This window comes from Melopsittacus undulatus, chromosome 4 (genome assembly GCF_012275295.1).
Source record: "Melopsittacus undulatus isolate bMelUnd1 chromosome 4, bMelUnd1.mat.Z, whole genome shotgun sequence".
NCBI classification, from domain to species: Eukaryota; Metazoa; Chordata; class Aves; order Psittaciformes; family Psittaculidae; genus Melopsittacus; species Melopsittacus undulatus.
In genome coordinates, this window is record NC_047530.1 from 23,357,439 (window position 1) to 23,382,739 (window position 25,301).

Genomic DNA, 25,301 nt, shown 5'->3' on the forward strand with positions numbered 1-25,301 from the left:
AAAGAAGGGAGCACAATTTTAACCCACAGAGTGCAAGCTTAAGGCATTTATTTCTGCAGAAGGCAGTATTCCCTGTCATTAAGGTTTGTTGGGGGACAGAACAGGGAACAACAGGACTACACAGCTTTGTCATTTGGTTTTCTGCAATAGTAAACAGATCTTGTCATCAATTTGAATTTGTCTCACCATAAAATGTCCTTTCATTGTACAGCTTCACATTAAAAACAAATGACACAACTATATATAAAAACCTTCTACTACTTGGAATAAAAAGATCTAGAACAACTTTCTTTTGCAGGCAGGGGCTTGACATTTCAGCTACAGAGTCAAAATCTTATCTAAAACCTCATTATTCCTTCTAACATAAAGTATGACTGGAAGCAATGGCTTTGTCACATGATGTCTCAGCTGTTAAACATTCTGATTCAAACCAGCATCAGAGACTCAAATGGAATCACATCCACCTACTTGGCATAGCTGATACTATTTACATCTACAGTACAATTTGATATTCAAAAATGCAGCCCTTATGTAAATGTTTTGGGGTTTCTCCCTCCTCCTACTGTTTTTAGGTTAGGAGAAGGTCATACTAACCACATTCACCTACTGTTTAGAGAAAGCAGCATGATCCAGAGGCATTGTTTATTGTTGAAACCTAAAGGTCATCCTATTGTGTTTAGAAACCTTGATAGAGATAGTGGAACTATAATAATTTCCTCCATACTACTCCCAGTACATAAAGTAAAGGCAAGAGGAAGATACTACCAACATAACATTCATATTTCAACATTAATGCTGGCAATCACACCATTTCCATACAGAATTCTCAATGGCATTTTACAGCAACTTGCTTCTCCCCCTTCCTAATGTTTCTGGAGTAAATTTAAAGATACACTTGAAGAATAACAGTAGTTCTCCAATTTCTTCAGCCCCATTAGTGCAAATAAAGGCTCTTGCAACCCTGGATATGCAGTGATCTACCACCTGCATTTAATCGGAGGAAAAATGGCTAAAACATTTTCACACCTCAGAGTTAACACAGAGTGACAGGTGAAAACGGGGTGTTTGAAAAATTTCCTCACCCTAAATATCTACAATACCACCACCATGTGCCACAAAGCTAACAGGAACAGCTGAACATAAAGGTTGAACTTCTAAACTGCTCAAGTTCACACGACAGATATTACAGCTAGTGCTAATTACACTGATTTCCTTATGAAGGCTTTGAGATTTTCAGATAATAGCAAGAAATTATTTACTATTTCAGTTGAAAAGTTATTATTTAAACTGCTGGAAAGTAATGGCACCATGTGAAAAGTTTCAAACTGTACTAAGCAACAGGAGGAGAGTGTGGACAAAGCTATCCTGTAGGTCAGCGAAGGTAAAAGGCATCAAGCAGTGCTTAAACTATGGTACAATTAGCTATTTGGAAGCAATTCATCAGGTCTGGAAAACATGGTGTGCAACTGGGAAACAAATTATTTCCATGATGTATTTAATACTAACCGCACACAAAAACTGTACATGAGGCTTAAAGTCTGCCAGCTGCGTCTGTCCTTCCCTAACCCTGATGTTAAAATTGCTTGTCTGTCTTCAGACCAGACACAAACATTGTCATTGAAAAAATGGAAAAGCTGCAAACCAGTTGAATTATTTTAAAAATGGCAGAAGAAAGCTGCAGGGTCTAAATTTCTTTTATCTTTATTTGAAACAGGAATGAAGGACAGCATGAAGAATGTCCTAACAGTCTTACTATCAAAGAAATAAATCTACTTGGAATATTGATGAAGCTGACAGTCTACCCCACAGCCAAACTGGAAGGAGATTTTTATGATCAAAACACTGTCAACAGCACAAGCCTTACACCTAGGTGAGGACCTGGCTCGAGACCATCTTAAAAACCTGAACATGCACAAGTCCATGGGACCTGATGAAATCCATCCACGGGTCCTGAAGGAGGTGATCCTGCCCCTCTGCTCTGCTCTTGTGAGACCTCACTTGGAGTACTGTGTGCAGTTCTGGTGTCCCCAACATAAAAAGGACATGGAACTGTTGGAACAAGTCCAGAGGAGGGCCACAAGGATGATCAGGGGACTGGAGCACCTCCTGTGTGAAGACAGGCTGAGAAAGTTGGGGCTGTTCAGCCTGGAGAAGAGAAGGCTGCTTGGAGACCTCATAGCAGCCTTCCAGTATCTGAAGGGGGCCTACAGGGATGCTGGGGAGGGATTACTCATTAGGGACTGTAGTGATAGGACAAGGGGTAATGGGTTCAAACTTAAACAGGGGAAGTTTAGACTGGATATAAGTTCTTTACTGTGAGGGTGGTGAGGTACTGGAATGGGTTGCTCAAGGAAGTTGTGAATGCTCCATCCCTGGCAGTGTTCAAGGCCAGGTTGGACGAAGCCTTGGGTGACATGGTTTAGTGTGAGGTGTCCCTGCCCATGGCAAGGGGGTTGGAACTAGACGATCTTACGGTCTTTTCCAACCCTCACTGTTCTGTGATTCTATAATTCTAACCAAATGAAAAGGGCTGCATATTGACCACCGAATGCTCCAACCCTCTTTACATTGTATACAACAGCTACAGTTGTATACAATACTAGCAGTGAGACAAAGACCTCGTTCAACTTCTCATGGACACTGCAGGTCCATCTCAAAATCACCACGCCAAAGAAAGTCTCCATCTCCCACAGGCAAGAGCTAAAAAAGTACCAGGACTGGGATCTTTGAAGGGACTGTACCAAAACTCTGTTTCAAACTATAATCTGGACTGGAAAATTCCCAAGTTTGGTAATATGCACTTAAGGGAATCTGTAAAAAAGTTTATACCGCATTTAGTCCAGTAAATGTAATATTCTGTATCAGCAACCAAAAGATACTTCTGAAGGAAAATACTGGCTGTCAATTAAGAAAGCTGAAAGTCTACTCAATAAAAATGTCATACCTAGTTGAGAGAGATCCAGTTTTGTCCAGTGCATCCCTGTTGGACAGCTGGATGAAAGTGTTCTGATAAATACCTGCCCAAGACTATCCAAACCCCAAATGGCATCCTGGCAGGCAGAGTAGTGCACCATTTCAGCCTCTGGCGGTAGCTGCACCGTAGAAGGACGAAACTGAGGATTCTGATCACTGACACAAAACAGATCCTTGTTGCTTTGGCACAGCCACAGAAAGCTTCCTATAGAAAGGACATTATTAACATAATTCCTTAAATATCTGCTGCTTCTGGCTTTGTTCAAAGGCTAAGATTCTGCAGCACAAATACACATCCTAAGCCCTTATTTTGGTACTTAAATACTCCTTTTCTCAAATAAAATAAACAGTAAGTCATCTCATTTGAAGAAACATCTCATTCAAAGAACTTAACAGAAAGAAGACACACAACAGTGCACCATCACTTCCCTTTATCCCTTTGTCTTTACCCTTGATAATTGCCTTTGAAAACCAGCATTCTTTTTTAGCTCTAAATCACGTATTTTTGCCAATAAAGCCAGTATACTTAGATAATGCAGCTGCTAACTATTGTAACTAGTTGGATTACCTAGTCTGGTCACATTTTTGCAGGAAAATGTGCCATTTTTCCACAGTAAGTGCACTGACAGGAGAAGTACTTGGCTAGCATAGGCATTTCAGCAAAACATGCTTCAGCAATTTAGGAAGTTACTGCTCCTAAAGGACAACCCATTTCTTTGCTGAATGCCACTCCTCACTGAAGGTGTCAGAGTGAACAATATGCTTTTTTTTACCTCTAATAGTTTTACAGATGTATTTCCACCTTACTTCAAATACATTAACTCCCTGCATAAGGAAAAGGCACCCAAACTCAGAAGTAATTCAGGATGTTTAACGACTTACTTATCATCAACTTACTCTATTTAAAAATCAAGTGCAGGTATTATATATATGGACTGCCTGTTCACTAACCTTCTTTAGATGAAGCTGTGGAAGCCAACACAAAAACCCATTTTGTGGCAGAAGCAGTGCCACGAGGCACAATATTATTCCAGTAAGTGCCTTGAAAGAAATAACGGTAGTATTAGTATGAAACTCAACTTTCTATTAAAATCAGTTATTATTTCAAAAGTTACCATTTAAAAGAAATTCCATTGCAGCCAATTATTAAATATCATCAGACAAGATTTTATATGCAAATTTTTTAAGACACTGTTGGGAGGAGAAAAGTTCCTCTTGACCTTTCTTCCTCCCTGTGTATATGTATACCTACATGTATATATACATTTATACACAAAACCACAGAAAATTAGGAACACAGAAAGGAGGATAAGGAAGAAGTTTAAAGGTCTTCCCAATTTAGTGACAAGGTTAAAGAGACAATGTTCTAGGTCTATTCTTGATGTTTACTTAATAAAAGAAATGTACTAAATCAAAATTTTATTCTATGTTGAGAAATATACCAAGAAAAATAAACAGATCCTCTATTATCACTGTAAAACTGTAACATTACTGTTTTACATAGTAACATTGGTCACGAACCAGATGCCACTGTGCTAGATATAACAGGTACAACAGCTTAAAATTGCCTTCTCAGCCCAGAAAAGAGACAAGGGTAGGTACTAAAAGTAGTAACTTGTGCACAGTTCACGTATGAAGAGTGAATTTTCCACTAAAAGTATTTCATTTTAAATGGAAAATATTTAAGACTATATGCTAAGGAATCACTTAAGTTAATTTTTAAACATGGAATTGTTTGTTAAAACTGCCCTGACCCACCTTAGATAATTTTTGTGGTGATAGAACTGTAGCTGGTTATTCTCCCCTATTTGTTTTTCTTAACTTAAAAATATTAGACATAAAAGCACACCAACCTATTAAGTTTCCCTTTGCCACATGAAATTCATTTTTGCCAGAAGAAATCCAGACTCCACTGCCATTAACTCCAAGGAGGCTGGGTTGACACTGAAGCTGCTGTGACCAAAATGCCATTCGAAGTTTATCAGCCACCTTCTCCACAGGTGCCTGAGCTGCTGTTGCCATTGTTTGAGTTGCCTGGATTATGGTCTGGAACAGGCTGTACTGGTCAAACACTACATAATCAGTGATGCTTACCTGGAGGAAAAGAAACAAAAACCCAAAAAATAAAATGTGGTTTTGATAATTAATTAAGTTTTTGGGTGAACCACAGAATCTTTCATCAGAAGCTTTTTCTTCTGTGTGTGTCTTCATAATAAACCAGAACCACTATTAAACATTATTTTACAACTCCCTCCTACCCAACAATCCACTTCAAATTCTGCATTTCAAGAAAGCCCTTTGTTTCGGGATGACATCTTACACTCTCTTCCTAAAAACATATTGAAATTTCAGTTTCCCAAAGGAAGACAGAAACGTGCTTAGTGCAGCAATTTAAATATGAAAACTTGTATGTAATACTCCTTTACAACAACCTTCTGATCATTTTAAATCATAAGGCAAAAGTAGGTCTAAATCAGCAACTGCCAAAGTTCTGTCATGGACGACTAGATTGGCAACACTCTGTGATACTCCTTGAAAGGAAGAAAGTGCACAAGGAAGGAGCACAAAAAGAAGAGCAATTTGCCAATGACCTCAAAAGCCAAGCTATTCATAGAATCATAGAATAGATAGGGTTGGAAAGGACCTTAAGATTGTCTAGTTCCAACCCCCCTGCCATGGGCAGGGACACCTCACACTAAACCATGTCACCCAAGGCTTCGTCCAGCCTGGCCTTGAACACTGCCAGGGATGGAGCATTCACAACTTCCTTGAGCAACCCATTCCAGTACCTCACCACCCTCACAGTAAAGAACTTATATCCCATCTAAACTTCCCCTGTTTTAGTTTGAACCCATTACCCCTTGTCCTATCACTACAGTCCCTAATGAGTAATCCCTCCCCAGCATCCCTGTAGGCCCCCTTCAGATACTGGAAGGCTGCTATGAGGTCTCCAAGCAGCCTTCTCTTCTCCAGGCTGAACAGCCCCAACTTTCTCAGCCTGTCTTCACACAGGAGGTGCTCCAGTCCCCTATCATCCTCGTGGCCCTCCTCTGGACTTGTTCCAACAGTTCCATGTCCTTTTTATGTTGAGGACACCAGAACTGCACATAATACTCCAAGGGAGGTCTCACAAGAGCAGAGTAGAGGGGCAGGATCACCTCCTTCAACCTGCTGGTCACAGTCCTTTTGATGCAGCCCAGGACACAGTTGGCTTTCTAGGCTGTGAACGCACACTGCTGGCTCATGTTCATTTTCTCATTGACCAACACCCCCAAGTCCTTCTCCACAGGGCTGCTCTGAATCTCTTCTCTGCCCAACCTGTAGCTGTGCCTGGCATTGCTCCAACCCAGGTGTAGGACCTTGCACTTGGCATGGTTAAACTTCATGAGGTTGGCATCAACCCACCTCACAAGTGTGTCAAGGTCCCTCTGAATGGCATTCCTTCCCTCCAGCATATCAACAGAACCACACAGCTTGGTGTCATCAGCAAACTTGCTGAGGGTGCACTCAATTCCACTGTCCATGTCACCCACAAAGATGTTGAACAAGACCCGTCCCAACACTGATCCCTGAGGGACACCACTCGTTACTGGTCTCCAGCTGGACATTGAGCCATTGACCACAATTCTTTGCGTGTGGCCATCCAGCCAGTTCTTTATCCACCGAGTGGTCCACCTATCAAATTAATGTCTCTCCAATTTAGAGACAAGGATGTTGTGTGGGACAGTCTCACAATTCATGACGCCCAAATGTACAAAGAGTTATATATACACATAGGCTGGAATTCTTCTAACCTAGATGTGCAGACAAATTTTCTGTATAACTTTTTCTACCCCCTTCTTCCTCACCCTTATCTCTTGGGAAAATAAAAAATGCGGGAAATAAAGTCAGGAATTCTAAATCAACACCAGGAAGTACTTGTTTTAACTGAGCTGGTTTTACCCACACAATCTGCAACTGAAGCAAGCAGCCCCAAATGGTTCAAAGAAACTTCAGCTGAATGGAAGGATGTGTAATATAGGTTTTTTTTGCAAGGTTACTTATTATTTATTTCATCTAGCTAAACAAAAAGGCTGATACTAGACTGGATATAAGGAAGAAGTTCTTTACTGTAAGGGTGCTGAGGCACTGGAATGGGTTACCCAAGGAAGCTGTGAATGCTCCATCTCTGGTGGTGTTCAAAGCTGGGTTGGACAGAGCCTTGGGTGACATGGTTTAGTGTGAGGTGTCCCTGTTCCTGGCAGGGGGGTTGGAACTGGATGATCTTAGGGTCCTTTCCAACCCTAACTATTCTACAATTCTACTAAAGACAAGAGACTGCATTCAGCAGCCAGACTTTAATGCTGTGCCTAAACCACACATCCCATTGCCATTGTTAAGATACCAAGCTACACTCACCACTGATATGATGTGATAGAGCATTTCTTGTGTTCTTGAAGATGGCTGTGATGCTGTTTGGGATGACTATGCAATTTTTTTCCCCCACTTTTTTACAGCAAAAGTAAAAAAGGATTTTAGCCTTGGCCACACTGTGGTTTTAATATCTTGAATAAAGAGTGCTATAATAACCAAACAATTAACTGAATTTTATTTAGACTCTCATGGGAAAACAATGCAAATAATAAACCCAAGTTGAAAGTCTAAACTGAGAACAAAATAAAAAAAAAATTGCATACTTGCCACCAATGGTTATCATCTCCTTGTGGTTTCTTTGAAACTATACCAGTTCTGAACCACAGATTTCCATGGATATCCAAAGCCCATAATGTCTGCTGATCTCCAAGGGTTATGCACACTGGTTCCAGAGCCTGCATTTCACTGGAAATACAATAAGTAAAACAAATAAAAAATTAAAAACCTTACTTCAAATTTATGCTTATAGTATTTTAAGGAAGCTGCTATAATGCTGACAGCAATTCAAAAGGACTGAACTCAAGTGTGCCCAAGCTCAAAACCACATTTGAGTTCAAATTTTCAGTTATTCAATAATTCAAATCTTATGAGTTTGCATAAGTACAAACAATTCAACAAAATAGGATACATAACAATGTAACTAAACAAAAACTGTGTTTAGTAAATAAGAAATAAAAAGTGTTCTTGAAGTTTTTGATAAAGTAACTTCATAACTGTATCTCCTCCAAGTTCTTTGACCTATTCTGAGAACAATATCACCAGTTCAGGGACCATAAATAGAAAACTCAATTATATGGCAAAGATAAATGTTGAATTTAGGACTGTAAGTTTCCTGAATAAGTAAACAAAGTCAACAGGATCTGGTGAACATATCAGAGAATTAGAAGATTCCCAACAATGCTATTTCTTTCAGAGAATCTTTCTCAACAATTTAAGAATAATGACAGATTGCTTTAGCCAATTTTAATACAAAGCCCAAGAGCATTAACTGTACCTAAGGTGTAGGTTAAGCAGATACTTTCTTTAAATAAACTAATGAAAGTACATGTAAATTTCAGACTTGAACAAGGCCCTTTTCAAGGGCTAAATATCAGGATGGGAGGTTCTACAAGTTAAAGCTTCCCAACAGGATATTAGTAGAAGATAAAATCATATGACAACAAGAACTGGAATTTCTTCTTGTATTTGTATCAGGCTGATGCTATAAGAGAGACTGTATTTTACATTCTCAAAGCCAGCAGTAAAGACTCAGTGCTTTTAACTTTATCATCAACTAACTAGTGTGAGTATAGGTTCAAGTACAAAGCTAAATACTGATTGCCAAGAATGTTTATATAAATCTATGACTAGGAAGTGCCTATCCAGCCGTGTGGATGACCAAGAAAATGATGAGATTTAATCTCAGAAAAAATTCACTCACATATCTGAAGAGCTCATTAAAGCCATTATGGCACAGACTAAAGAAGCAGTATTTAATAAAAAAAGTCCTACTGATAGACTTTCCCATCCCTTGGAAGTGCTCAAGGCCAGGTTGGATGGGGGCCCTGCCCATGGCATGGAGGTAGGAGCATCTTTCATTATATAACAGTCAGTCATCAACACACACATGGTATGTGTACATATGAGTTCAGGTTCCACTTTTTCAAACATCAAGGGTTGCAGGATTGAAAATAATTTTTGTGTCATCCTGCTTATGATGCTGTCCCACCACAGTGTCATTACCTGACAATATCACTCTTCCATTGTTCTCCTTCAGGACAAAAGCTGCGTACTCCCTCCCGGTACAGCAGGGCCCGCTGCTCACTCAGTGCCCACACAACATTATTTCTGGATGTAACCTGCGACAGTGGACAAGGGCAGTCAACCTTTACTGCTCGGGCACAAGGACGATCCACACTCAGGCCTAGAAATTAAAAAATGAGGATTGCTTTACAAACTTCGTCTTTCTTGCAACTAAAAGAGAGAAAGCAACCCAATCAAAGAAAATAAGGAGAAGCAATATCCCCGACATGCTAAATTTTTTCATTTGATCACTATCTTCATGATTGACTGTTCTTTCTATAAACTATTAATCACTTCCTCTAATATAGCTGAATTTATATTTTAAGAATTGTAACACTGTCCTTCAGCATCCTGCAGAGCACGTAAGTCCTGTCATTTCTGTTCCTTTTCTCCCCCTAGTGTCAGTAACAAGAATCAACATTTACAAAATCTGTATTAGCCTTGACAGAAGCATCAAAGGAAAAGAGAGTAATGGAAGAACTTTTACCTAGAACATGATAGGGATAGAGGCACCCTGATCTGAATAGTGGCAGTAGAGCAATTACAAAAAAGCATGCAATGACAGTGTGTAGTACTGAAAGGAGACAGGTTCTGGCAGATTCACAGGTAGGTTGCACACATTTATACATATAATCTAGAGGGACAGATCTTCACAATTATACTGCAGCTTGATTTACACAGCTGCATGTGAAACACCTCAAGAGACACATAGCCTTTGCTTAATCTTCTCCTGCTGCCAAAGCAAGTATGAACCGGCTCATCTGTTTGACACTCCAAAATAACAAGAATGCTCATTTCCCAACCTTTGAGCACACACTCCTATTATGGAAGTTAGACAGGACAGTGGAGGGAACAAAAAGATCCTAGAGAAACAGCCAGCACTGGTTGCACCACGTTAACAAGAAAGATAAACTGAGAATTTATTTTTGGCATCAAAGACAATTTTAGTACCCTTTGAAGAGCAGAATGTAACCGGATGTAATCACACCAATCTCTCAGAGGCAAGAAAAATACAACTCAAATCTCCACAGAGCCCTGTGTGATTGGCATCAAAAGTTCACTCTTTATCATCACTATCCATGCTTGTTGTCACTATGCATATGACCTTGGGCAGGCCTCTTGATTTCTCTATAACTATTACACTCAATTAAAGTAAAAGTATCTTTGAAGGGATGCTGTCCATTTAAACAATTTTCTTATTCAAGAAGAATGTCTACAGCGTGCTACAGCAATTAAATCTACAAGAGACATTAGGAGAGTACTAGAATTAAATGGAAAATAAGAATTTTGATAGCTACTCTGACATGTCCTGCTTTAGTGTGTCTTAATGTTTCCCTCTTGGCCAGTCCTCCTCTTACTTCTCCAGTTATTCCGTTATTATATTATCTGTAGTTTTTCCTTACCAACTCAGCTCTCTGCAAAGCCTGCATGCCCAAGAGTCCTTGGTACTCTTCTTCCTTAACTCTAAAACCTGGAGCTCATGTCTTCATCCTTGTATTTAGCCTGATTATTGTTTGCATAACACCTTCTTCACATCATCTTCTAGTCACTAAAGCAGATAAAACTAAGGCCAGTGAGTTCAAAGCTGCCACTGCACCATATCTTTTTTCAATTCTTGCCCCATTCACATCCCATGGGAAGGCAGCTGTAAAGACTGCTGCTTCACAGCCCATTCCATTCCTCCACTGGCTTTGCTTTCTCTGTCACATAAAATACATATCACTTGTCTATACTTTCAAAGCATTTCATGATCTTCTGTCTCAGCATACCTCCCCTTTATTATCAAGTGGTAACTGTTACCTCCAACAGATCTGTCCTTTTCAAAACATACAGCCTCTACTTTCCTTTACTTTGCCCCCCTCACCTGAATTTCTTCTGAAGAGCACAGTCAGTATAGAAATGGGGGAGGGGGCGGGTGGGAAGGGGTGCTGGGAGACACTGCTGCTCAGGGACAGGCTGGGCATTGGTCAGCAGGTGGTGAGGAATTGTATTGTGCATCACTAGTCTTTCTTGGGTGTTATTCCTCTCCCTCTCTTTTTGTTGCCTCCTTTTTCATTACACTTATTATTGTTATATTTTACTTTATTTCAGTTATTAAACTGTTCTTACCTCAACCCACGGGTTTTACCTTCTTCCGATTTTCCTCCCCACCCCACCAATGGGAAAGTGAGTAAGAGAGCTGGGATTGCCAGCTGGGGTTACATCACAACACCTTTCCATGTCATAAATTCTCTATATTGTATGCACTCTACATGGCACAAAAAAAACCCAGAGTGGCCATGAAATGGCTTTTCCAGCCTCCTAATTACACAGAATCTCACAACTGTTTCCAACCATTTCTCTAGATAAAAAGTTTTCTCTGTGTCATGGCTGTGGATAAAAGATTAAAACAAGTTGTGACCATTCCATAGACTTGAATTTTATTAATCTTAGCTTGCAAAAAAATTCAAAGAGCCTGCAATTACTTCAAGTACCTGTTTGCAGATACAGATCTCCATTTGTTCTGATAATCCAGGCAGTGTCATCACTTAAAGCTACAAACACAGCTTGGGGTAGAGCCTCATACCAATGGCGTTTTCCTTTTATCGTTACTTTTCCACAAGCAAATGCTTTGTTAGTCTTCTGCTCAATCTTCCAGAGAAGAGCCCCTGGATGAGGAGTTAAGAGAGAACATAGTATCACCTGGCAATTACTGTAACAGACAGCCACTTATTCTACCTCCACCTAAACTAATGAAGGGAAAGACAAATTAGTAGCATTAAAAGAAAAAGGCAAGAGCTAAAAATACAGTTTCAGGGTTTTTTTTTTTCCTAAAGCAAGACCAGAACAGTGGCCACTTTTCCAGGAACATTTACCATTAGAGCATGTGATTTTTTAAATGTTCAAATGCAAGTTGCTTCTCCTTAAAACTAACACTGAAAACTAACAAAACAACTTCCATACAAGGGCCTAATAAGCCTACTATATTTTGCTTCTGTACTAGCTTGGTACACACTCAGCAGACAAAGGTACAGGGGTTAACTGCAGTACTTTCACCTTTTACAAATAATAGTAGTAAATCGTAACTGTCCCACACTGAAGTGGGAGGGGTATTACCTTGTTATGTAGCACATCACAAGCAGAGAAAACTAAGAAATGCAACTGTACAAATCCACCCTGAGAACTTTTTCCCTCACATGAATTAGCAAGGATAGCTCAGAAAAAGAAAACCAAATGGAATTACAAACTTAACTGCTGACTGGTATCCATGCCAGTTCATACCTGTGCAGCACATTGTCATATGAACTTCCTTCAAATAATTCCACAGAGTAACATCTGATCCCATTTTAGTGTTCGTGGTTAACATGTTCTTGGGCTATTACACCCACAATTAAACATGGATGCCAGAAACAGCCACGGTTTCAGTTAAAAAAATGGGTGAGTACCTCAAACTGAGGGATAAAAAAAAGAGAGAAACAAACTTTTGCCAGGATCTCTCACCTGCCAGTAATTTCAATCTGAAACTACCAAAGCCAAATGTCATAGATGTTAGACCATTACTTTTACTTTTCTGCAGGTATCTGGTATTTGACCACTGCTAAGGACAAGACACTGAGCTGGATGAAACTATGATCTCACCTAGTACAGCTACTCTTAAATTTTTTTGACCATATAAAGCTCAAATAGAACACCTTACTTCTTGAAACAGAAAATCTTACTCTACAGAGAGAAGGGAATATTGACATATGCTTTTAGAGGTGACAGGGGAAGAAAAGCAGTAGCAAGGCAGGAGGCTAAATAGGGAAAATGTCTGAGAAACTTGTATTTTCACACCAGTCCTGGAACAATGTGGAAGGCCAAAAATAATGCAAGTTTATAAACAAAACCCATTTAATTTTAATCCAACATAAGCCTCATTCCCAACCATCCAGAACAAGCTCATATGCAAATGCACCAAAAATTAAGTTTCTTTCTTTAGTATTACAAAATTAATCAAGAAAATCAACAAACGCATGCACAAAACTAATCCTACATTTACAAGAATTTTAAATTTGGGAATCATAAGCAGCTCTGGAGCAAAACCCAAGGTTTGTATAGACAAAGACATCTTTGTTCACATGTGCCTACCACTGAACTGCTACTTTTGAAGTTCATCTTAATCAGGCACACAAATGTTTAAAACTTCCCCAAATGCTATGTGAACCTGCTAGAAAGATAGCCACTTAAAAACAGAACATAGCACTATGGCATACAGAAGTAGTGAAGATGCAGTCATATCACCAAATATGACTTCAAAACAACAACAAAACCCCAACAAAACCCACAGCACTACTTTTACATGAAACAAGCCTCATACAACGCAGGTTTTGGAAATACTGTATTAAGATAATAATAAACTGCCCATGTGGAAATTATGCATGCACTGAACCATATCAGTAATCTCAGAAAAATAACCAGTTTCACCTAATAAAATAATATCTATTATTTATAAAAAGATAAGAAAGAAACGGAAATGCACAAGTATGTGCAAGTTTTCTATTTATGGGTCACAGAGAAGAGGAAGCCAACCAACCTGAAGGGGAAACTGCCACTTGCTGTACCCCCTCCTCGAATTTCTGCCACCGCAGCCCCGCGGCGGGCAGTGCGCTGCAGTACAGGCTGCCTCTGTAGTCCAGGCACCAAATGTATTTTTCTGAGACAACCAAGCTCAGGATGCCATAACCAGGGCCAGAGTACCCCATCCAGCTCTCTGCAAACTGTAGAGTCAGAACAGTGTCAGGTGTCTTCAAACTGCACAAGAAAACGGCTATATAAGCACAGCAGCTCCCATATTTTGATTTAAGAAGTGCTAAACTTAAGGTTCGTAAGTACCTTCATCAATGAATAAGTCATCTGTCAGTGTCCTCTAAGATAGTGTGCACTGTGAAATAAGACTGCCAGAATAAAAGTTTTAGCAATAAAACCCCCAAACTCCACACTGTCATCTACCTTCAAAAAGTGGAAAACCTTCTCTTATTAAAGAACACATACTTAAATACCAGATGCAAAAAGAATACATAAAAATGTACAGTCTGTCTTGTAGCCCAGTGATGAGCAAAGGTAACAACATAGCTGGAGTGCAGACAGCTAAATATCCAACTTTGATATTCTCCATATGGTAAATGAGCCACATATTGCAGAAATTTGGTTTACAGACTGCCAGCTTAAATTTTGATAGCTTGCATGAGGTCATGTAAGCAGTGCATGCATGACCTATAATGAAAGTATCTGTGCAGCTTTCCTAAACATTCCAGAGACTAAGAATATCATAACCTGAAACTAAGAAGTCTTCTACACTTTGGGTTGCAGTTATTATTAGATAGGATACCATAATCTTACAACTCAACCTTTACTAACAAATGTTTGGTTGATCTCAATACAAGGCTGTTACAGATTTTAAAAGAAACACAACTCCCAACCTAGAAAAACTGTACTTCCTTCATAAGACTTCTGCTAAAAATCCTAGTGGTTTTGGCAATTTTGCAGATTTTATATTTATAATTTATAATTAATTTTAGTACTTCTTTTCTATAGTTCATATGTGAATTACTACTTCTGGAAATGCTTATCCACAAAACAATAATGAAGGAAAGACTGATAACAGAAAAAGGCATTTAAAATTAATTTAAAATAAATTTAAAATAACATTTTAAATAGTACTAATTGCTACCTAGGGCACAAAGAAAGACTAATCCTTACTCTGAGTATTTACAAGTAAAACAATCCTTAATCAGGGCCAGCCATGTGAGATAATGAGCATTAATTCCCCATGAATTCAGTTGAAAATGGGAACAGCATCACGCAGAGTTTGAGCTACTGGAGATCCAAACAAGGAGCAGACTTTGACTTGGTTTTACTGTTCACTCTTTGATGGATGGGTTTATGACAGCAATTCTGTTGAGCTGGGAATAATACAGACAATGCAGCTTCTTCACATTGTAAGCACACATCAACCTTTCTAAAGTCAGATACATCACATTTTGTAAGAGTTACAGTATGTATTGCTGTTTGGCTTTATGCTCTACCTGTTTACTCAAATCAGGTAAGAAAAAAATTGCCTTCCCGAAGTAGTAAAGGATTGCAATTACATGAATGTTTCTTTCAAAATGCTGCAATTATGTATTTTAACTAAATAGAAGACACATACCTGATCAGATTTTAACAGTGCCATTTCATCTGGGCTTTTCTTGGCCACATCCTGGGAACCAGGCCCAGCACCAACTTCAAGCATGCTGGTCTCTGAGGATGAATACGGTAATCCATGCCCATAAATATCCTCTTCATCACTAGAGGCAGATTTCTCAGTCTTACTGTCATGAGTGTCTCTTGCCCATTTAGCAGTGCTAGTACTAGATTTAGCTTTGATTGCACCTTCAAAATTCCACCCAGAAATAGAAGTGTTATCGGAATAAACATGGTTACACGTGTCAAAGTGGAGCACAGAAGGATCTGACAGAGCGCTGTGTATTAGAGAGAGTTGTTGTTGGTCTTCCCTACCAGTTTCATCATTTTCCTTTGGTGTCAGTGATGTCTGAACACCAAGTGCACTGTCACATTCCAAAAGCATTTGGTCTGTGAGGTCTGGCTCTTCAAAAGATTTTTTGGTATCCTCCAGCTTCATTTTATCTAGATTTTCATCTATTTTACACAATGTAGAAAAATCCTGCTCCTCCTCTTGGTTCAGCTTTCCAAGGCAGCATTCATTGCTTACAGAAACCATGCTACTGTTACATTCACCATCAAAACTGCTTGTCAAGTCTTCTGTGAGGATTAGAGGAGAGTCAGATGTCAAAGCATCTATAACAGTTGAAGTACCCATGCCACTGTCACTGTTTGGAAGTTTCTGTACATCAACCGTATCTCCATTTTCTTCATTAATTAGTACAGTTGCAGATTCAGGAGACTGTAGGACACTGAAAGTTTCCGAACCATTATCTTCTTGCAAGATGGTATGGGACTCTACACTACACATGCTTTCCTGATCTGGAGATCCAGTACTCAGACGATCAGTGCTGCCACTCATTAGGCTGGAAGTGATGGAAAAGGAGTCTGCATTCAAAGAATGAGGACTATCACCAGAGAGCTGACGCTCATAAATTGGTGTTCCTTCCAGAGAGCTGTGGTTTTTCCTGGTCCCACTTTCTGTTCTCATAAAACAAAACAAAAAGAGGGAGAAATAATATTAATAAAATCTATTAAATTTTGATGCAAAGTTAGAAACATTTTTATAATTGGCGGAAGAATGGAGTTAAATCTAAGTTTTGACTAACTTTTTTTAACTTCGACACTAAATATTACTAGCAAAACATTGTAAAGTTGTAACACCAACACAGTGAACAAAACCATCAAGTACTCACACTATTTTAACAAAACAAAAGACATGGCAAAGACATTGTCAGATATTCTAAATAAGATGATTTAGAACAGATTCTATAGAATTCCAACATAAAACTGGAAACGGAGTTCACTGTATGCTACCATTAACCCAAACATTAGAACTTTAAGCATGTTTAAATAAAGGAAAACAAAGTTAAAAAAAATAAAACAAATAGATGTAAAAAATGTAATCAATTTATCACTTTAAAAACAGGCTTTTATCTTAAACATAAATGACCCACCATAACCACTCAAGTATCTCAAGAGCATGACAATACAACACAAACAAACCATGGCAAGCATACACACTCCTTTGTGTGAAACATAAAAAGCAACACGTTCTAATAATGAGCAGTGGCAGGGAAAGTTCTGCTAGACCTACCTTGTTTCTTCTTTTTCTTCTTTTTCACTTTAATTGGCTTTACAATGAGTTCCTGATCGAAATCTTCAGAACTGATTGTGCTGAACCGTTGTGAAGAAAGCTGACATTCTCTCTGAGCTTCTGAAAACTGGTCTGCAAATACCATAAAGCTAGAGCCACTGTCCACAGAATTTACTGAACTGCTCCTGCTTCTTGATTCGCTTACTACAGAGCAGCCCCTTTTCTTTGTTTCATTGCTCACATCTCCCACTCTATCAAAACTTTTCTCCAATAGCATTGGAATTTCCAGCTCATCTTTCACTAAGGAATCAGAGTCATTTTTATCACCAGGAACCGAAGGGGATGTAACCATTTTTTTATCTGTTTCCACTAAAGGGCTAGATGATACAGATGCACCTAGTGATAAGAAAAGAAGATGGATGCAATGGAAAAATATTCTAAGTTCACATTTCAAATACATATATGCACACACAGAGTGTATAATCATACAAGTAAATATATATGAAATTATTTTAGTAAAAGAAATACCCCAAAGCCTGTATCAAACTTCAATTAGTAAAATTCTGAATTTATGTTTATGTATGAAGAATGATGAAGATCTTTAGCTTGGAAGACCCAACTGTATCACACACTGAAGTGCCACCCTGTATCTTTAACTTCTTAATTCAAACACTTGGTATCTTGAAAAAAAATCATGGAAAATTTACCAGCTAAACTACTGTGGTAATTAGAATATAATATAAATCAAGAAGGCTCCTTTCAAACTCTACTTGGAAGTTAGGATTAAAATAATAAACATCACCTAGGAGTCTGGAAGCAGAGAACTGCTTAAGTGACTAAAGCTATCAGTACTTGCAATGATAAGAAAGTTAAGCTCTCTAGCATTCAGTGAGACTTCACAGCATATTTACTAGCATTTTGCTAATACAAAGCTGAGATGGAGTATTTTAAATGCATAAGCAGTCTTCAGTGAGAGTAATATGCTGGATAATGGTGTTTACAATCTTTATGATCAAGAAATCAGAAAGCACCATCATTGCGAAAGTATTATTCTCCCTTTAGAGAGATCTAGAAACACAGATGCTGAACTTGGATGGCAACAAATAAGAAAATAAACTCTCAAATCATTTTTTGAATTTTAGTGAGTGTTCTTTGGGGGCTTTGCCAGTTCTTTTTTAGTGCTGGGAAGGTTAAGATTTCCTCTGGAATGTAGGTGGCACAGAATCAACATATTCAGGTATCCCCAACCCAGACAATTGAGATTGATCAGTAAAGAGATAACCCCGATGAGGAATACAGATTGCTTTGCATTATGGTTTGGAATAAATTCTCAAATACACAGATTAGGCATGCCTGGATGGTGCTGATCCACTCCCAAAGGAAAGGAACAACAATTAATTTCTTAGTTCTCCTGTTCTCACTGCAGCCAAAACCAGAAACTCAGATGATTAGACAAATCAAATCTCTAAATAAAACCTGTAGAAACTGTCAAATAACTCTACAGAACCTGGAAGGTTTTTGCAATAAGCTGAATGTTTTTTGTGGGGGATTTGTTTTGTTTTGGGTAGGGTTGGATTTTTTTGTTTGGTTGGTTTGGGGTTTTATATTAAAAAGTACAATAGGTACCATGTTCCACGAGGTACGTATTAAAGTTTGCTGATCTATACAAACCTATTGATGATACTCCTTCAGGTCTACTTGAAATTCGTATTATATCTCTATCTCCCTTTAAGAAAAAAATCTCATTGTTGGTACAGGACACAGACACAATATCACCATATCCTTCCAAGCCACCAATCAAAGCCTGTAAAAAGAATCAACACAGAAAGAAATAATTGGCATCAAATTTACATACTCTTAACAAAAGCATTCACTGGAATTTAATCAACATGTATTGTTAGAGAACAGACTTTATCTTATAAAAATAAAATAGAAAAAAGAAACAGGAAACAAAAAACCTTTTAATCATGATGTAGTTCCTTTTCATACTAATTTTAATTCCATAGTTCTATTTATTTTCTCTGTCCAAACTAGCAGCAACAATATAACAACTTAATATATAATTTGAGGGCAGAAAAAAGAGCCACATTACAAACGTAGCTTTAGACAAAAAGATACTAGCTCCTACTCACTTTCACATGCTCTTTTAAGAAAACAAAATAGTGAACAGCTCATTCTATACCAAATAAAATGTAACACTTGTTTTTTTTGCAGATGCCAACAGTAATAGAAATGAAAAAATAAATAGTTCCAGGAACATTTTATGGATCTAAAATGCTTTTTGCATTATTGATTTTTTATATATGTTTTGCTATGTATCAGAATTTATTCTGATGTTAACAACTGGACTGAAAGCTTTAAATATATTTCATTCTTATACATAATATACCAAGCTAGTTTGTGACTCTATCACTGCAATGGTAACTTGAAGGGGGAAAGAATAAAGGCTTATTTGTTAGGTTTAAATATGGATTTAAATCATCAAAGTGTAATGGATAACACAAAGAGAGTTTCATGGCATAATATGAACAAAACCAAGAAAAAAACACACAGCCACAAGTTTAATCTACCTGGTTCACAGTGTCTAGTAAGTAGATGCTGTATTCATTCCAGGTCAGCACCCACCCTTCTCGGAAAAAGCATGAAACAAGCCCAAGGTGTTTCTCTGGGGAGCTGTAACTTCCTCTGTCAGGTGGTTCCAAACGAGGATACAGTTCAAAAGTTTTTATTCCTCCAGCAAATACATCTTTCAGTAAGAATGTGGCCTGCACAGTTCCATGAACATCAGACTTCCAGAGACGAAGCCCAGGTCTGGCAGCAAATAGTGTCAGGTCACTCTGTTTACACAGACCAGGTATAAAACATGCTCCAAATTTGCCAGTGCTAAAACACAAAAGAAAAATTTATTTTGAAAGCTATATACTCAACTTAGAAACAATTAAACAAAAAAAAAAGAAAGAAAAACAGCACAAATTTACAACTACAAATCAACAAAAATAACTTTGAAGTATTTAGTCAAATGTCTGAAGTACAAAATTTGGTTACAGTAAGACAAGAACAGTGTTCCCAAATAACAAGTTTGCCCTTTCTTCTAGATGCCAGGCGTTACATCTATTAGGTAAGTTAAATGACTCCTTCTATCATCTTCACAGCCTTAACAGCACTTTGCCCACCTCAAAGATCCTACTATGCAGTCATCCTTCTCCCAGAATTAATAAAAACCAAGCAAAACACTACAAACTACTGTTAAGAAACTGACTACCTCAACTTGCAAGAAGCACTTGAGGAAAGACCTCAACTGTTAAAATCTTCATCTTTGATGCATAAAACCACTATTAGTATCACCCAAGAAAAGCTCTTGTACACAAGATGGTCCTTGGCATTCCTCTTACTATTTACTTTCTGTATGAAAGACACATTATAAATCTTCTTACAAGAGTCATTTTCCTTTACTTCTAGATAGAGCCATGCTGTTCTAAGACTTTGTTCCCTTTTCCTTCATATCCAAGAAAGATTACCCAATAGAAGATGCCAGAAAATCATATAAGATGTTCCTAGCCTTCAAGTCAAAGTGCTTGCTATACATTTTCCCTTTGAAGTCACTTCAGTGAGTATAAGAAAACTTTGGATACTGACTTGGCTTTTGCATCAGATATCATATCATCCATTAGAGGGATCCGATTACAATGCTTGCTCACAAAAAGTGACAGTAAACCAAGAGGGACACTAAACTGCAGAGGAAGTCTGGCTGTGATTTCAGTCTAAATGCTGAGAAAACGTATTACATATTTCTGCATAATAGTGGCCTGAAAATATGACTTTGACATATTTATAAATTGTCGTTCCTGTCTGAAAACACATAGCTACTGTAACTTTTTATGAGTGGACTGCTGTGTGGTATTAATTTCTCTGCTTAGATCACTCTTTCTGTAATTCACTCTGAAAATCTAGAGTTAATAGATGTGCCTGCATCAAGATTTTATGAGGGTTACTTTTTTCTGGGCTGTGCTCCAACTTGCTTGACAGATTTCTCTTCTGTGTAAAAAAGTAGAGTTCGTTGTAAAGTAGACACAAGTAGCACTTTCTGGTTGTAATCCAACTGGACAATTGAAGATGGCTCTTCCAATACAAGGTTGGAGTTGCAAATACCCTTTTAAAGACATGTGCAATTAACAACAGTTAACCTTTCTAAAAATATAAGGTAATAACTAACACTTTGAAGAAGTTAATAAACCAAAGAAAGAGAAAAGAAATAAACAAACAAACATACTGTTGCACAAATTTCACTTAAAGAATGTGGAGTTAGAGGAGGGAAGTTAGACTGTATGTACCACAGTGGCACACTGCACAATTCAATTTCTCTTGGAATACTAGCTAAAACATTTCAGTTAAAATCAACAGAAACTCCAGGACACATTTTTCTCCTTGTTCTCCACTAGCAGGTCATACAATGCCGACTCAATCACTACATCTGACGATGTTAAACCTTTCTGTCAAATCAAATAAGGGAAAATCATAGGTAAATCAGAATGGCTGCTCTTTAACCTTTTCTCCACATAGAAATTCAAGTTAATACTTATTTTGTTGATATCCCAGGCCTGTATTAATTAACAATACAGTAAAAAAGTTCCATTTACTGGTAATATTACAGTCACACAGTAGAACCCAAATGTTATTCTCATTCTACACTCTAAACTGAGATGCTGAACAATTACTGAAAAAAAATACTAACAGATTCTGAAAGATTCAATATAGTGAACCAGCAACATCACACCATTCAAAAGTACCCTTTCCTAGCAAAGGATAAAGTACTGGCTGAATGAAGATCTGATAGACGTTTCAGGCAGAAATGTGAAGTGCGAATGACCACCACTCTGGGGTTTATATTTTGTTTTTTAAAAAGATAAGGCAGTTTTGAAGGATATCCAACAGCTGTCTGCTTGGGTGCATGCACAACTGGCCAAGAGTACATATGCCAATATGACTGTTCAACTAAATACTTGATACTAAGGAATTAACTAACTGCTAAATATTTAAACACACAACCATCCTTTCAGAAAATTGTGAATGGAAACTGAGGTCTCTATAATAAATGCTCACCTGGTCTAGGTCTAGGGCAGAGTAGACAATCTTCCCTTTGTCATCCCCAGAGAATAATTTCATTCCATTGGGACTCCAAGCTAATGCTGTAATGCTACTTTTGTGAATACCAGCAACATCAAATCTCCGAAGCTGTGAAACAATACAAAAGCAATACAAGAATAAAAGAGAAAAATGGAGATATAAAGCCCTTTCTCAGTAACTCTTATAAACTGGAGAACAAATACAAAAGTGCAGGTCATTCTAGTTTTTATTTATCACAAAATCCTAAACTATAAAAAGCCCCTCACCACTGAATAGCTCAGCCAGTTACTATAAATAAGGAATTTCTCAAAAGCATTTTTGATTAAATATATCTTTTGCAATGAAAAGCATGCTTTAAGATTACTGCTTTTATAAGCTTAACATATGTAGCCTAAAACATATTCACAGATCAGGCAGAAATTCCCTGGTTTTCACTATTACAAAAAAAATCACAGTAACACTCAACTAGGATTCACCATACTAAACCTCTAAGAAGTTTAGCCAAATACAAAGATTTACCTGTTTGTTTCTTCCAGGTAATGAAGACACAAGCTGAAAAACTGCAACCCGACCTGAGGCTGTACCAACAGCAACCAGATCATCAAAACAACTCAACAGCTTTACAAAAGTAATAGATTCACACTTCCCCTGTTGAAACAAACCATACATAAAACTCACAAAGTTAATGACACACAAACAGCAGCTCAATTCTGAGAAACTCAGCTTCACTAGAAGAGACAAAAAAGTTAATATTTACCTCAAAATTGTATTTTTTCATCTGGTTTAATTGCCTGCAGTAGAGATAAAGCATTCCAATGCTGCTCCCCACAGCAATATAGTCTCCATTGGTATCAAGCGCTGTGAGGTATACCACAATAGAGCGAAAGCCTTTTTGGATCTTTGTAGGAATGGCATTGAGAAGATAATATAAGGGACAAAACTCCTTAAATATAACTGGTGAAGCCACAGATGCCATAGCAAGTATTGGCAGCAGCAATTTTAAGGCTGAAATAAACACATCTACTTGACCACATAAGGAAATCTGAAAGAGAAAAGCAAAAGACATACCATTAGCTTTTTTTAAAGAGTAAATCCTAACAGAAACCCAACATTTCACAAGTAGGGGTGCAGAAATTATCAGGTCCTGTTCTGTATAAAGAAAAAGCAAGTTAAACTTTTTTGGTGAATGTAAGCTATTCTTAGAAGAATCTTTTTCTTAAGAATAAGCTTATTTCTTTGGTTCAGCCAGTATCCAAAGATGTATGATAACCCCTAAATCTGAGATAACCACTCTTTCTTGCAGCTGTGAGCCCATCAAAGCTGAGCTCGAATGCAGCATTTCTTCTCATCTGGTTACTGAAAGAAGTGAAAGGGCTCTAACACCAAACAATCAATTTTTTAGTCTATCTGCAAACTCTACCCTCACTCCTCCCAGTGCTTAGAGCACAGAAAATAGCGCTGTAAGATCAAAGTGTCAAACTAGCGTTTATGCTCAACTCTTTAATGCCATGCATCCCATGGTTGAGGAACAATTCAGTTAGAGCTACATCTGCTACATAATCAAATAACAACCAAAAGATAACAGTGTGGGAAGAGAGGGGCAAAGCAAAGATGAAAGAAATCCCAGTTTGATAGACACAGGTAATATCCATGTAGCAACTGAACTTACAGAGATTCAGAGAAAATGGGAAAAAGCACCATATGCTCATGTTTCCATTTATGGTTAAGCAAATAACTTCATGCCGATGAGTGACACTAAATATTCTTAGATATCAGAATCTCTGTGTAACAGAAACAAAGATTATGTTTGCCCTCAAGAAAAAAATGTAGTGAGAGCTCATCATAGTAATAATGTACTGGGGATCTTCAGAAAAAAAAGCTGATATGACCACAATATATGTAAAATATTTTAAAAAATTAATTAAACACAGTAATTTTTCACATCGTGGGTTCAAAGCCTTGACAAGCACATTTTGCAGTAGTAGCTACTCTCCTCATGGATGACTCTGAAACACAGTAAAGAAACCTTTACTTCTTGAATTTTGCCAGGAACAAGTCCAATTAACAGAATGGTTTATGATATGCCAAAAATACCTGCAGTTTTCTGAGGCAAGGATTCTGGATTTCTGCAAACACAAAAGTTCTCTATGACTATTTAAGCCTGTAATATTGACGATTTCCTGAAGTTTCAGCAGTTATAACTTCCTTAGAGAAATTAAAACCAGAAATAGTCCAATTGACATCAGAAACACTTCTAAATGCTCAAAAATATTCTGTAAAGTATTTCTACTGCAATTTGTGTGATATGTCCTATTGTGCCTCTTTTTTATTTCTCTAAGGATGGAATATGGTATTTGTTTGGCAGCTTTACATATTGCTTATGGCATAAATCAACTAAATTAGAAAAAAAATATATATATAGCTGCTCTAGTTTTATACCTCCACTACTGTGATAAGCTCTGATGTCTCAATTTCCAAATTATTCCAGTTATTGTGCAACAGGATTCAGCATCCTGGCTTCGGGCTCTGCAACACTTGCTGTCAACATACAATTCCACTAAATCCGAAGGGATTACTTGCATGACATTACCTATTGAAGCCCATGTTAGACAAGACTGCAGGAACTGGCTACTGGAGCTATATTTTGTGTTACAAAAAAGTGCCAGTAAATAAGATAGCAGCTCTTATTACATGTTCTTAATTGTGATAAATTTTACTGCTTGCTAGATCTTCGAAATTAATTCCACTCTCCTCCAGTGTTTACTACCTGTCAGGACACGTATTTCATTAAATATTACACTGATTAGTTGATTCATGTGTCCCAGCTATTTTTGAATGAAGAGTTCCTTTCTGAGTTGTTTACTAAGTGTTGTGGTTTAACCCCAGCCAGCAACTAAGCACCTTTTTCCCACACCCCCTTCGCCCCAGTGGGATGGGGAAGAGAACTGGTAAACAACAAGCAGGGAAACTCGTAGGCTGAAATAGAGATACAGTTTAATAGGTAAAGCAAAAGCTGTGCACACAAGCAAAGCAAACTAAGGAATTCATTCATTACTTCCCATCAGCTGGCAGGTGTTCATCATCCCCAGGAAAGCAGGGCTCCATCACATGTAACAGTTACTTGGGAAGACAAATGTCGTAACTCTGATCATCCCCTCTTCCTTCTTCCCCTGACATTGTACGCTGAGCACAATAACATATGGTACGGAATATGCTTTTGGTCAGCTGGGGT

General features: G+C 37.9%; 1 protein-coding gene across 1 annotated transcript in view; it reads right to left on the reverse strand.

Moving 5' to 3' along the window:
* Positions 1 to 25,301, reverse strand: part of TECPR2 (tectonin beta-propeller repeat containing 2) — a 44,277-nt gene that overhangs the window by 15,390 nt on the left and 3,586 nt on the right. The window contains exons 2-16 of the mRNA XM_005149560.4: positions 22,827 to 23,111; positions 22,589 to 22,717; positions 22,046 to 22,177; positions 20,938 to 21,095; positions 19,516 to 19,828; positions 18,617 to 18,749; positions 16,946 to 17,341; positions 15,335 to 16,329; positions 13,721 to 13,904; positions 11,643 to 11,816; positions 9,109 to 9,289; positions 7,650 to 7,791; positions 4,827 to 5,067; positions 3,925 to 4,014; positions 2,945 to 3,178 (exon numbers count right to left, since the gene is read on the reverse strand). Coding sequence (XP_005149617.1) covers positions 2,945 to 3,178; positions 3,925 to 4,014; positions 4,827 to 5,067; positions 7,650 to 7,791; positions 9,109 to 9,289; positions 11,643 to 11,816; positions 13,721 to 13,904; positions 15,335 to 16,329; positions 16,946 to 17,341; positions 18,617 to 18,749; positions 19,516 to 19,828; positions 20,938 to 21,095; positions 22,046 to 22,177; positions 22,589 to 22,717; positions 22,827 to 23,045 — 3,721 coding nt within the window. The 5' untranslated portion in view covers positions 23,046 to 23,111. The remainder of the gene's footprint in view (positions 1 to 2,944; positions 3,179 to 3,924; positions 4,015 to 4,826; positions 5,068 to 7,649; positions 7,792 to 9,108; positions 9,290 to 11,642; positions 11,817 to 13,720; positions 13,905 to 15,334; positions 16,330 to 16,945; positions 17,342 to 18,616; positions 18,750 to 19,515; positions 19,829 to 20,937; positions 21,096 to 22,045; positions 22,178 to 22,588; positions 22,718 to 22,826; positions 23,112 to 25,301) is intronic.